This window comes from Trachymyrmex septentrionalis, unplaced genomic scaffold (genome assembly GCF_001594115.1).
Source record: "Trachymyrmex septentrionalis isolate Tsep2-gDNA-1 unplaced genomic scaffold, Tsep1.0 scaffold83, whole genome shotgun sequence".
NCBI lineage: Eukaryota > Metazoa > Arthropoda > Insecta > Hymenoptera > Formicidae > Trachymyrmex > Trachymyrmex septentrionalis.
The window spans coordinates 1,553,410-1,566,716 of NW_017306018.1; the positions used below are offsets into that span (position 1 = coordinate 1,553,410).

A 13,307-nucleotide genomic window follows, 5' to 3' on the forward strand; every position below is an offset into this window, starting at 1 on the left:
GTGTACACACACACACACATACATATATGAGTGCTTATGTGTTTGTTATATATACAGATGTTTGTTTAATAGATTTTAGAACTTGTACAATCACATTTTATTGCGTCAATAAGTTTATATATTTGTAATAAAATGACAAATATGTTATATATCTATATAAGTATATATGAGAAATATATATTTATTATAATTATATAATTATATTAAATATAATTATATAATTATATTATTATATAAAAGTATAGAAATCGCTGGTATTATGCGAAAGCAAAAAACGTAAAGAATTAGGTCAATGATCGACCAAATTAAGATGTATTAATTAACTAATTAAAATATTTATTATTGTATATAAATTGAACGTTACGTGATTACGGGTCACTTTCTTCAGCATAAACAAATCGCTAATATAATAATGTTGGTTTTAGCATAACGCAAAAAATATAGTCGTTAATGCAGTATTGTTAATGCAAGATTTGAATTTGTGCGTTCGATCGAGCTGGAATGGTTCGCTTTAACTCCTTAGATTCGAATATCACTAAGCCGTTATTTTTTACATCATTAACTCAAACTATCATCTGACTTCCGCTCAACAAATTATCGATAATTGACACTACAACTTTTATATTACTGACTTTAATTGTTATTTTCGCAACAAATAAATATTGACGACCAATCAATTGAAATAATTGACAATTATAATGTAATAAAAAATGTAATAAAAACACCTACTTTTTTCAACTATCAATCAGTATGTACAACGTTCTTAATTTTTTATGTTTTTAAGATCTTTAAACCAGCACATCTTTTGCATTAATAATACTACATTAGCGACTACACAATTTTTGCGTTATGTCAAAACTGACATTATTATACTAGCAATTTAATTGTTTATTCTGAAGAAGTAACCCGGTCGTGAAACGTTCAATTTATATACAATAATAAATATTTTAATTAGTTAACTAATACATCTTCATTTGTGCCCGACCATTGACCTGATTTCTTTACGTTTATCATATAAACATAATCGTGAACTTTATATGAAAAGATATTTTATTTATTATTTATTGATATCTTTTATTCTGATTAATAATGAGAAAATAACTCTACATAAGAAATATTTAATATACATTTTCTCACTTTTACTTATTATCTATTTTCCATTGCTCTACCCACTGACATATTCTATCTACATTAACTATCAGCTCATCTGGAGTATCGTTCGTTAGTTCATGTACTATTTCTGGTTCAAACGAGTCTTTTGCTTCTTGGACAACAATTTCAAAAATTTCAGCTTCTACATTGCTTTGTAGTTTTTTCTTGTTATAGCCTCTTTCATGTAAACGGTCGTATAAAATAGTATTGTTTGTTCTGAGCACAAACACAATGTCAAACCAACTTACAGGGAATAAGTCGGCACTGTGATAGTCCACGATTTGTCCTCCTTTTCTCATCCAATCCTCCATAAGTTTCAGTAACTAGAAAGAGATATTGCAAACAAAAATTTGTATGTTTAACATACATGTGACCTAGATAATATAATCTATAGAAACTATTTCATAATTTTAATTTAACCAAACTTGTTAGCCAATTTTAAATAACTTAACATTGTATAGAATTAACATTAATAATTCATGTTTTTATTTGTTCATTATGCTTATTAAATAACATATATACTCATCAATAAAATTATTGCATACATAAATTCATATCGAAATTTAGCATAAATAAGTATAACTCTGTGAAAAAGTCATATTTAAAAGCTTTTTTTTTCGTTTTCAAGGGTAAAATCTATACTTTACGAAGCTTTCAATGGATTTTGAATCTATCATTATCCCTACCTGGCATCTTTTAAAAAATAACGTTTTTTTTTTTCAAAGAAATTTGCCGTTTGATGCACTCCATGGGATGGAGTAAATTTTTTTCGTACGATATAAATTTACCTATGCGATAATTTTATTAACAAGTATTTCATAATTTAAAAAACTACAAAAATTGTAATTATAAAGATCAAAATCTAATGTTTGTATTACACTAGTAACAGACAATTGCATTGTGTTTCTTAGACCCAATTTTACTAATGTAAAATTAACTTAAATCTTAATTTAACTTTGTTTACTTTTTCCAAATTCCCAGAATTTCTTAGATTCAGAATTAAAATATTTTTAGAATTATAAAAAGATCAAGAATAAATTGAAAAAATAAACATTAAAGTTAATCTATGTTGACAGTACCAGGCCTTGATCAATTAACAAGGAACTTCTACTGTCAAATGTTCAAGATGATATCACACATAATTCGATGACCACCTCCAATCATTCATTTTCATCAATTATTACTTTGAGGAAGAATTTTAGCATAGGAATTGCGTTTAATGATAAGTACATATGTTACTGTGACTTAGGTACAACTTTAAATTTATAACAATTATACTAACATTGATAATGACTCAATAGGGGTCAAAACATTTTTGTTATTTGTTTAAAAAATATATATTCTTAGCACATACAATTAGTTCAGCTCGTAGCCCTTTCCTTTTTATATTATTTATCAATTTATTGAGCCTTTTAATTTATTGTTTATTAAAAAGTAATTGCTAACCAGCATCAATGTATCAATATTTATACATTTAATTATGCAATTATGATTATATTTCTTTAACAGCCTAAATATCAAACAATGAGTTTAGTATAGGTCATGAGAGGGTCATATGACATGGAAAATATTAATGTAACTGTGGCTACAAGAATAATTACTGCGTCTTCATCCAATACACTGCATTGTAAGTCTTCATCATACTCGCCCACACATCCAGTCTCAATAGCTACTTTACTGACGTCGATCCAATTTAGTTTAGTTTCTTCCTCCAACAAATGCGCCATCAAGCTCTTGCCTACGCCAGGTGTGCCTAAAAAACCATTGACAATAATTATTAAGGGTATTCGGAATTTATACTGAATAACAACTATTACATACCACATATTAAAATATTAGGTGCGCTCCTACGCATGTTCATTTTGTACAAATACGAATGTAACAGCAATCAGATTGACGCTAATTTTTTTGTTTCCTTGTTAATGTGACCCTGAGTACAGCGTGATCCTTCCGAGAGTTTATCATGGTAGAAGGGATAACATGTAGTCTGTTTTCTGTTCCTGCACTAGACTCTGTTTTAGAACTCTCTTTCTCACTTTAAGTTCCAAAAGTGTACACTAGTTCAGTCACAGAAAACAGACCTATGGTGTGCTCAGTTTGCAAGCATCTCTCTCTAAATCTCCGCCATCTCTGTCTATGAATGTCGCATCAGAGGAAAAGGCTGCCAACTGTGAAACGCAAAGAAATTTACTAGATATGAATACATACAACAGAAATACAACAACGTCAGGGCTGTCAGTGGCAGAGCGAAAGTCTATCAACTCAGAGGAGAGATTGACCAGGCCTGGATTGAAACGAGCAGCACCCTGATATTTTTCTCTGTTGTCGCCAATTGTTTACAGCAGTTATCTCTGTTAATAATCAACACTGAAATCACAATTTTAAAGAAAACTCGAATATTATTGAGTTCTGAATGCATAAATACATCTATTAAACTAATAAATCATAAAATTAGTACAATATTATCAGTTTTTAACTCTTAATCACGTTAATATTCACAAGAACGCGAACTCCCGTAATACTTCCGGTACACCAGCGCGATGTTCGTTGCGCGCAATAAGCAATATTTAATGAGTGTACAGCTTTATTGATATTTTCATTCTAAAAGTATACTGTCATTGAATCGAGTGTCGCGTGACTAACATCGCGCTGGTGCCGGAGCCATAACACGTAATGCATAATGCCTAATTCACGCTGGCGCAGCAAGCTTCAAGCAGCGGAATAGCAACCAATCAGTGAAGCGATATTTACAGTAGTGTAAACAATATCGCCTTGCTGGTTGATTACTGCTCCGCTGTTTGACGCTTTCTACGCAGTGTGAATTAGGCATAAGAAAATGTACCAATCAAAGTCCTCCGTTTCCTTTTTTTCTCTGAAATAAAAAACTCTTATTGGTTCAATTTTTTATGTCTTATGTGTTATGCGTTATGCAAGAGTTTGTGCTCCCCGCTTTAGCAGCGGAATAGAGAGAGAGAGAGAGAGAGAGAGAGAGAGAGAGAGAGAGAGAGCAAAGGATTGAGGAAAAAAGCACAAGAGTGAGAAAAGAACTGGCGATGTGAATACTCATACTATAGTGCTTTAATTCGGATTTCTGCTATAACGTGCTTCTTTGTGTGCTTTTCAGGATAGATGTATCCCATTAGTTAGTGTGTACATTTGCGAAAATGCTTTAGGTGATATTTCATTTGTGCGTTTTTAAATCTTTTTTATTGCTGTACTTTTTAGTACAATATACATTTGTACAATATACAATATACATTTGTTTCACTTTAACTTATTGCAGTAAAAAAGTTTATTTGTAAACACAATACATTTATAAATCAACTAAGTAAATGATATATTTATTGTACTATATCTAGATCATGCTTCAGTTTCTTTTATGTATTATCTATTATCTAGTAACAAAATTTGTAATGAAGGTAACATGTATATTTAACATATATATCTTTATTGTTTTATCTAAATTTAGGATAAGTTTATTGTTATTTCGTTACAATAATAACAGTTCTCTTCTAACGATAATTATTTAATAATAACATCGTTAAGGATTACAGCATAGGACTCTAAATAATTATTCTATCCTAAACTGACTACTATGCACACACATATACGCACGTACACACATACGCACGCACGTACGCGCGCACACACACACACACACACATACAAATACTTTATTACGTATCCCATCACACCATCAGGCCTCCGTTTCTCTTGCTCCCCTTTCTACTTTTTAATATAAATATAAATATATTGTCCGTTCGCAAATACGTGCCGGATCGATCAAACTCGGTCATTGGAATCTATTGGAATCATTCCTGCTACTCAAACGTTGCTGTCATGAAAGATTATTAAAAAATCAACCGTGACAGCTGGATACCCAACAATTCCAACTCTTAATCCGCAAACACAATAGAGTAGTAACCCTTAAGTCTTAAAGAATTGACCAATCATAGTCGATTATTCTTCTTATATTCAACTGTGATTGATCAATTTTTTAAGACTTAAGGCTTACTACTCTATTGTATTTGCGGACTTGGAGTTTATATATAGAACTTCCACTTGTCACACTTTCCGAAGGAAGAAACAACAAAAATTTCCACTGGATCCACGTTCGACAAGATCTATTACGGTAATTAACGAGACAATCTTAAATTCTGCTGTGGAAAGTGTGGAAAAGATAAAAGTAATTCGTAGGGGAGAGAAAGTGCGAGATGCATGTAATGCTTATGACCGAACCTTGTTTTATCTCCCAGGTGCGAAATACGCGGAAGAGAACGATGATTAATCCGGACGTTCCCCTCGTCGGTTGACGTGCGCCATGCAGAATAGAATTATCGCGCGCTACGTGCACGAGCTGTTATTTGAGGCGGTGCTCGAATTTCGCGACTTCCGCCTCGATAAAGCGTTATCGGACCGTAACGGCGCGCGATGACAGTGGCCGTTTTGCATTTCTTGGTTAGTTGGAGAACGCACGCGAGTAGATAATCCTTGGTTCACCACAGTCCTCGGATACGTGTGATCTGCGGTACAGTGTCCCGATTCGACATTTCGACATTCGATATACGGGATTATGAATTCGACCGAGAATCGCGGTCACAAGGACGATACGATTAACGGAATTTGACAAGATCCACATCATCAACGAGTCTCAGAACTTTCCCAGGTCCAGGAAAAAAGAAACGAAATGGGGGACCATCGGCAACAGTTGGACTACTTGATCAAGTGGTTGGCTACCTTCGACCTCCAAGCGCCACACAATTCTGTGGAGGACATAAGCGATGGTGTTGCCTTAGCCGAAGCCTTAGCCAAAATCGCACCAGAATGGTTTACAGCTGTGTGGAAGGCGAAGATCAAGACCGATGTGGGTACCAACTGGCGCCTTAGAGTGAGCAACATGAAGAAGATCGTAGAGGCTGTGATGGAGTACTATGTGGAGTGTCTGAACCAGCAACTATCCAACTATGTTAAGCCAGATGCGACCAAGATAGGCGAGCACTGCGACAGCGATGAGCTGCGCCGTCTGCTGCAGCTGATCCTCGGCTGCGCTGTCAATTGTAATCAGAAGCAGTTACTCATCACCAGGATAATGGGTATGGAAGAAACGGTACAGCAGGTGTTAATGCAAAGTATCCAGGAGGTCCAGGAGGTGAACTTTGAGTCTCTGGTGCCAGATGTGCCAGACAGTGCTCAACAGAGACTCTATGCTGATTTCCAGGCAGCAGTGGACATGAGAGACCAACTGAGACAGAAATGCCACGAACTCGATCAACAGCTCTCTCTGTTGCAAGAAGAGAAGATTGCATTAATCGCGGAGAATAAGAAACTTCAAGAGCGGCTGGACGAGTTTGAGAACCCGGAAGAATCCTTTAAGTATTCCGAACGAAAGCAAGTGGAAGCATTGAAGGATGAACTGTTCAAGATGGAAACGTCTAGGGATGATTATAGATTGAAGGCAGAGCTGTTGGAAAAGGAAAATTTGGAACTGCAGTCGAGAAATGAGAATTTACAAAAGGCGGCTGACGAAAGAAATCATCTCAAGGATGAAGTGGATGCCTTGAGAGAATACAAAGATAAGGTAGAAAGGTATGAAATCATGATAGAGTCATACAAGAAGAAGATAGAGGACGCGAGTGACCTTAAGAGACAGTTAAAAATATTGGAAGATAATAGTAAAGAAAATATACAATTTAAATTTAAGTATGAGGAAGAAGTTAAGCTCACAGCAAAGCTGCGTAATCATCTGGAGTTATGCAAGCAACAGCGCACAGAAGCCCATCACAAGCTGGATGAAAAGAGCAACAAGTGTGATCGGCTGGAGTTTGATTGCAAGAAAATGGAAGCAAAGCTGGGCGCTGTAGAGAGGGAGAGAGATCGGTTGATTGTCGAAAGGGATACTCTAAAAGAGATGAACGAGGAGTTGAAGTGCATGCAATTGCAAGCCACCGAGAACATGGCAAAACCCAGCGCCGACAGTACCAGTGTTTCCGGCTCGGAAATGATGCCATTTGAGGTAAAAGAAAAACTGTTCTGCCTGCAGATGGAGAACAAGATGATGAAGATAAAGTTGAATGGCAATGAGGACAAGTTGCCGAACATACAAGCGTTACTTGAGGATTCCGAGGAACGTTTTAACACGAAGCAAGAACAACTTTGCAAGGCAAATCAGAGGATAATGGAGTTAGAAACCCAACTGGAGGAAACGGTGGGTACTCAAGTTAGCAGCAGTGACAGCAAAAGTGACAACATAAGTCCGAATCAGAAGCTGTCGCAACTGCAGGACGAACTGCGGAAAGTGCAAGCTGACAAAGAACGACTGACGCTGCAGCTCGAGGAACGTGAAAGTGCTTTGCAGACTCAGAAGCAGGAAGCTTTTGCTCTTCAGGAGAAGCTCACGCGGAAGAAGTATGAGAACGCCGCGCTGGAGGAACGCCACAAGAAGTATATTGAGAAGGCCAAGAGTGTTATAAAAAGCCTCGACCCGAAGCAGAATAATTCTTCACCGAACGAAGTCATCATGTTGCGCAACCAGCTGATGGAGCAGCGTAAGATGATCGAGGACATGGAACGTTCCATGAAAGAGTCCAGGTTGCTGCGAGAGATGGAGGAGAAGCTGATGGTGACCGCCTTTCATAGATTGGGCGGGAATTGCCACAGAGAGGTGATGGATCAACGCCTCGCGGCGCTTAGTGCGGGACAGGGTCAATCTTTTCTAGCCAGACAAAGGCAACCCGTGTCGAGACGTTATCCACCTTATAATTCAAAATAAGAAAACGAACAAAAATAAGTTGACTTGACGTTTAAGTATTATTATCATATAAAGTAGTAAACGATCGTTTAAGGCGATATTCTCAACAGTGCGATAAATATGATATCACATATTTGAATTCATGAACTTGATCACAGATTTATTCAACTGCCCATTTATTCAGCAACATATTAACTCGTACCATAATATTAAAATGCCACATTTATCTCCCTGTTACGATTGTCTTAATTGATTATATTTCTTTCGATGTAGATACAATTGAATGATTCCGAGCAAAAGTGAAATATCTCCACTTTTTAAGTAAGTAAAAAGATTTATTTTTTTACAAAGTCTTGTGGAGTTAATAACATAGAAACTACTTACAAACAGTTAACAAATGAAAACTTTTTTTTCTAATTATTTTTATATTATGTATCCAGCTAATTTTTTGTCTTCCTGTGAATATAATATAATATAATTTTAACATTCGAATTTTCAGATTTTCATTCAATAATAAAAAGATTTTCTAGCTATTAGAGATATGCCAACATGTTCCTATATCTTTAATGAGTATGTAAAAAAATAATCGCACAAATATCTCCAACAGTTAGAAAAGCAAACTTTTGTACTAAATTTTTGTACTAGAATTGTATCTATATCGCAGAAGTTTACCATCATTATCTTATCTCGATCAGGTTTTCAATAAAAGATATATTAAATTGTAAATAAGATTATATATAGATATATATTGGAATGTTTTACTTCGCATTAGGATAAATATTACACAAGATGTTGAATATTCTGTAATATTTTAGAAATTTTATCCCGTGTAGAGATATTTTAAATGATACTTATTATGTCGAAGAACACTTATCGTTTGAGTATAGTATTGTATATATTTACAATGTTGACGCTTCTTTCAACAGAGTGATTGACACTAAATGTACATTCATAAATATTGTTATTTGCTTTGTGCAGCAATACATGATAAACCAAATTATTGTAAATAATGTATAGAGCATTCTATACACATTTCTTGGCTTTGAAAAATATAATATACATATAAATTATATAAATATTACAACACAAAGAATTCGTATATTTATATCTTTGTAGTCACACGCGTTAATATTATTACGATTAAAATTATTTATTTCACATATGTATAATTTATGTTATATACATTTGTTTTACAATTTTATTTTACAAATCTCCAATGCACATGGCAATGAAGAATAACCGGAAAACTAATGTATGGAATGTACATACAGAGATAATCATACATAAATGCGCTATATTAACATATGACATGTGGATGGTATGGAAGCGAATTTCATCAATATCTATACAATTATGATGCGACGTTTCAGAAAACAAATATTTTATTGTAATAGAAAAATGTTTGTTGAAATTGTTATAATTCATTATTAAATTTTTTTTATTGACAAGATTGGTTGTTCGATAAATTACTTATATTTAACTTATACATATTTTATTTGCTCTTCTAATTGTACAATATAATCTCTTCATAAGTATGAATTTATTTTATATGTCATTTTGTACGAAAGAAATATGAGAACGATTCTGTACAAGTAAAAATTCTAATAATTGTTCAAATATTTCGATATTAGGTCTTGATCAATTTATATATCCCAAAGCCTTCATTATTTCTTGTTTTCTAAAACATCTTATGTAATTGGAAGTATCTGTAGCTATCTATCCCTGAGTTTATGATACTATAGACGTATCAAAACAAATATTTGTATAAATTTTGACATTAGTTTTCACATATAATTGTCTTTGTTTAATCGCTTGACTAGTTCTTATACATATGATTACAAACTGACATATACATATATTTGTAAATGTAGATATTTTTAATTTTGCTGATGCAACAAGACATAGTACAATTTAATTGCTATAATAATTTGACAAATTCAAAATAGAAAAAAATTACCCGGGACAAATATGATAAACTACATTATAATGGAAAGTTGATTTTAAGAAAATATATGCAACATATATTTTCAGCATATTTCATTCAACACTTTATCTAATAGAATAACGTTTATTTCTAGGATTGAACTGCTGATAGATATACTGTTTCGATTGCCATGTCACGTTTGTTATGCAACTTATCAAGATACATAGATACTCTACTATTATGCATGATTGGTTTTAAATTTTTTCTATTTTTCTGCAAGTTAGGATAACATCTCTGATAATAAAAAATTGCACTAAGAAAATTCCATATATTGAATTCAGGCCACAATACTTCGGTAAAGTAGATACAAGTATTGGAAATCTAAAAGAAATTTAAATAAAATTTTTAAATGCAGTTTTGCTTTGATTGCAAGGACAGATAGATTCAAGTCACAAAAATTAAATATTTTCTTACTTGCCACATGAGGAAATCGCTAAGTCGAGTTTCTCCGGAAGTACGAATTAATAAATCTGGATTTGGAGACTTGTAAGTGTACAAACAATCAGTAATCAGATCTTCATTAATATCTTCAGGTAAAATATCAGCATCCTTTACACCTTGTATTATATCCTTAATTGCATGAGTAATTTCATCTCTTGCTATAGCAATATTAAAAAATATAAAAATTATATATAAATATATATTAATTATATAAAATATTAAACATTTATTTATATATACGTCACAAAATTAATTGTCCAGAGAGTACACTGTTATATATCAATGATTTTTTTCAAATATTTTAGGCTGTGTCCTGGGAGCATACTGTTAGCACTATTGCATCATTCTATCTTAATTGTTTATGAGACATAAAACAGAATGATGCAATAATGCTGATAGCACACTCCCTAAACGCAGCCTACACGCAGTGTAATATATAGTATAAATCAAGTGTAAACATAAATATGATTTATTGGTAATTATACTTACACGTATAAGCAAAAGCAAGATTTAAAAATGCTTTATTATTTTCCCTAGTAATAGTCATAGCTTCAGCAACTAATTTACATAGATCTTCTGGAATCAGGGACAAATTGCCAATCACACGAACACATACTCCAACGTCCATCAATTTTTCCCTGGAAATTGTTTATATAAATTTGTAATAACAAAATCTGTATTGTGTTGCGATACCTGATTAAAAAAATTTTTAATGTTACACATACTTCTCTTCTAAGAGACGCTTGAACTTCTGCCTGGCAAGGTCCATGAGACCATCAACTTCTTCTTTGCTACGTTTAAAGTTTTCTATACTAAATGCATAAACTGTGACTTCTACAACACCGAGATCCATGCACCAGTTTAACATCTCAGTCATTTTGTCGAACCTGTCATAAATAAAATATAAGATATGAAATAAATGAACGGGACAGTATATCTGTAAACTTTCTTGAAAAATACATACCCTTTTGAGTGACCCTCTCCTTTCTGCAAGTTCTGTTTATTCGCGTAACGTCTATTACCATCCATGATAAACGCCACGTGTTTAGGCACTTCGCCGGTCTTAATAATCTTTAAAGCTAGGGATTGAAACCAATTCAAAGTGCATTCTTTTAGCCACGACATCGTATTTTAAATTTCACGTTTAGGCATATGAAAATGTACAATCTGTGCTCAACTCTTTAATGTTCCAAAAGTTTCTGTCACATTCACTATTCAATATTCAATACTTGTCGAACACAAGATATATAATACTCATTAACACAATATCAGCTGCCAGTCATCATCTAACCTTCGAATCGTAATTTAAAAAATAAAATACACTATCTCCAAGTTGTTTTCGTACATTTCCGTCATCATCTTAATCACTCGCTTTATCTACACGTTAATTTGACCATACTGTCGATAATACGTCAGGTTATTTTCCTCGACTCCTATTACTTCGAACGAAATACCGACAAAAACCAGGCGCGGTTTACTCGTAGCTCTCTCTCTCTCTCTCTCTCTCTCTCTCTCTCTCTCTCTCTCTCTCTCTCTCTCTCTTATCTAACGTGAGCCAGGGACGTCGGAATAGCTATCGTGATTCTCATCGAACATTTTTTTCGTCGAACGGTCGAATTCGAATCGAACACCTGCGACCGCCGGCGTCGTCAATGATTTAAAACCATCTAACGATGCCTTGTATACAATTAATTCAATTAAAGTGTGATACTGTGATCCTTAACATATGCAGATTAAAAATTCAATACAGAGAAAAAGAAATGCAAAAAAAGAATTGATTCAATGCGACGACATTCGTGCGAGCGTGAATGAAGCGTGAGAGCCCTTATTTTCCTATTCATTCACGCGGCCGCCATATTGGCCCACGTCTCCTCTCTCTCTCTCACGTGAAGTGAGTTGTAGGTGCAGGTTGCAGGTGCGTATCGCGAAAATAGAAACGAGGGGGTGCATTTCATTTCACACGTGATACGCATAATGTATCATTTTATCTTTTTTTAATGTCCAATGAACAAGGATAAAATGATATATATATCATGTATAAAACGAAACGCACTTGCAATCTGATAGCGGATTCGAACAGAATGCGAAGAGATAGCAAATTTATCTTATTGATAATTAATCTAAACATACATTATTCCTACACGCGCTCTCATGTGATGAGCCTGTCGTGTTTACACTTTTTGCACTCAAAATCTTCACTTTTTATCGCTCTTTCTCTCTCTCTCTCTCTCTCTCTCTCTCTTTCTCTATCTCTTTTTCTCTCTTACTTTCCAATATCAGAATATGCAATTTATCTTGTTTCAACAGTAAAAAAATTTTTAGGAATTTTCAGCAACACAAAATCTAAAATATGTATTCATGCACACATAAAGATATCAATCATGAAACTTTATCCCTAGGATGGAAAGTGAAAGGTGAAAACTTTAACCGTTGACGTTAATGGAGAAATTTTTCACTTTTCATTTTTCATTCTAGGAAAAAGATTTCATGATTGATACCAAGGTTTTTTGTTCGAAATAATTCTCAAAAATTGTTGCACTTAAAACGAGATAAATATATATTCGGGCGTTGATGAGAGAGAGAGAGAGAGAGAGAGAGAAAGCAAAGGTTAAAAAAGTATAAGCAGTGCAAACAGACTTATACATTAATACATATACATATAATATATTTGCACACACACGCACACACACGCACACACACACACACAATTATGACGTATGCACGCTCTCGCTAGCCTATACATACATACTGCACGTGTCATCCTGGCCGTTTCCGCGATTGCGCCATGTGCGCATTTTCTTTATTTCTCTCCTTTCCCAATTCTTTAATTATCACCATGCAGCTGCAACAAACAGACTGTCTCCATAAAATTATGTCCTACAAATTCACACATAAATTTAATATGCAACGATTGTTCGAGAATGATCGCAATCGCGTACGTCTGACACAATAAATTACGATCTTACTCGAATCGAAACGCGT

The 13,307-nt window shown here is 33.9% G+C and overlaps 3 protein-coding genes across 3 annotated transcripts; 1 reads left to right on the top strand and 2 right to left on the bottom strand.

Annotated features, from left to right (window-relative positions):
* Nucleotides 1-1,090: 1,090 nt before the first annotated feature.
* On the bottom strand, nucleotides 1,091-3,293 carry LOC108755006 (adenylate kinase isoenzyme 6-like). Its single transcript, XM_018497710.1, has 3 exons — nucleotides 2,974-3,293; nucleotides 2,754-2,905; nucleotides 1,091-1,475 (listed from the first exon to the last, which is right to left on the bottom strand). Exons 1-3 carry the CDS (start codon nucleotides 3,011-3,013, stop codon nucleotides 1,140-1,142), a joined length of 528 nt encoding a protein of 175 aa, XP_018353212.1. The 5' UTR covers nucleotides 3,014-3,293; the 3' UTR covers nucleotides 1,091-1,139.
* Nucleotides 3,294-5,175: 1,882 nt separating this feature from the next.
* LOC108755144 (protein Hook homolog) lies at nucleotides 5,176-8,271 on the top strand. Its single transcript, XM_018497989.1, has one exon. The coding sequence runs from the start codon at nucleotides 5,840-5,842 to the stop codon at nucleotides 7,919-7,921; it is 2,082 nt and encodes a 693-aa protein (XP_018353491.1). The 5' UTR covers nucleotides 5,176-5,839; the 3' UTR covers nucleotides 7,922-8,271.
* A 1,274-nt stretch (nucleotides 8,272-9,545) lies between these two features.
* Nucleotides 9,546-11,976, bottom strand: LOC108754998 (dehydrodolichyl diphosphate synthase complex subunit DHDDS-like). The gene is made up of 5 exons (XM_018497697.1): nucleotides 11,290-11,976; nucleotides 11,051-11,212; nucleotides 10,815-10,963; nucleotides 10,299-10,483; nucleotides 9,546-10,205 (listed from the first exon to the last, which is right to left on the bottom strand). The coding sequence occupies exons 1-5, from the start codon at nucleotides 11,448-11,450 to the stop codon at nucleotides 9,975-9,977; spliced, it is 888 nt and encodes a 295-aa protein (XP_018353199.1). The 5' UTR covers nucleotides 11,451-11,976; the 3' UTR covers nucleotides 9,546-9,974.
* Nucleotides 11,977-13,307: the final 1,331 nt, after the last annotated feature.

Coding starts and splice junctions, on each gene's coding strand:
- LOC108755006 (XM_018497710.1), bottom strand. CDS start 3,013: ATGAACATGCGTAGGAGCGCACCTAATATTTTAATATGTG. Junction 2,906..2,973: donor ACCTAATATTTTAATATGTG/GTATGTAATAGT, acceptor ATGGTTTTTTAG/GCACACCTGGCGTAGGCAAG. Junction 1,476..2,753: donor GTGTATTGGATGAAGACGCA/GTAATTATTCTT, acceptor ATCTCTTTCTAG/TTACTGAAACTTATGGAGGA.
- LOC108755144 (XM_018497989.1), top strand. CDS start 5,840: ATGGGGGACCATCGGCAACAGTTGGACTACTTGATCAAGTGGTTGGCT.
- LOC108754998 (XM_018497697.1), bottom strand. CDS start 11,450: ATGTCGTGGCTAAAAGAATGCACTTTGAATTGGTTTCAATCCCTAGCT. Junction 11,213..11,289: donor GGAGAGGGTCACTCAAAAGG/GTATGTATTTTT, acceptor TATTTATGACAG/GTTCGACAAAATGACTGAGA. Junction 10,206..10,298: donor GCGATTTCCTCATGTGGCAA/GTAAGAAAATAT, acceptor AATTTCTTTTAG/ATTTCCAATACTTGTATCTA.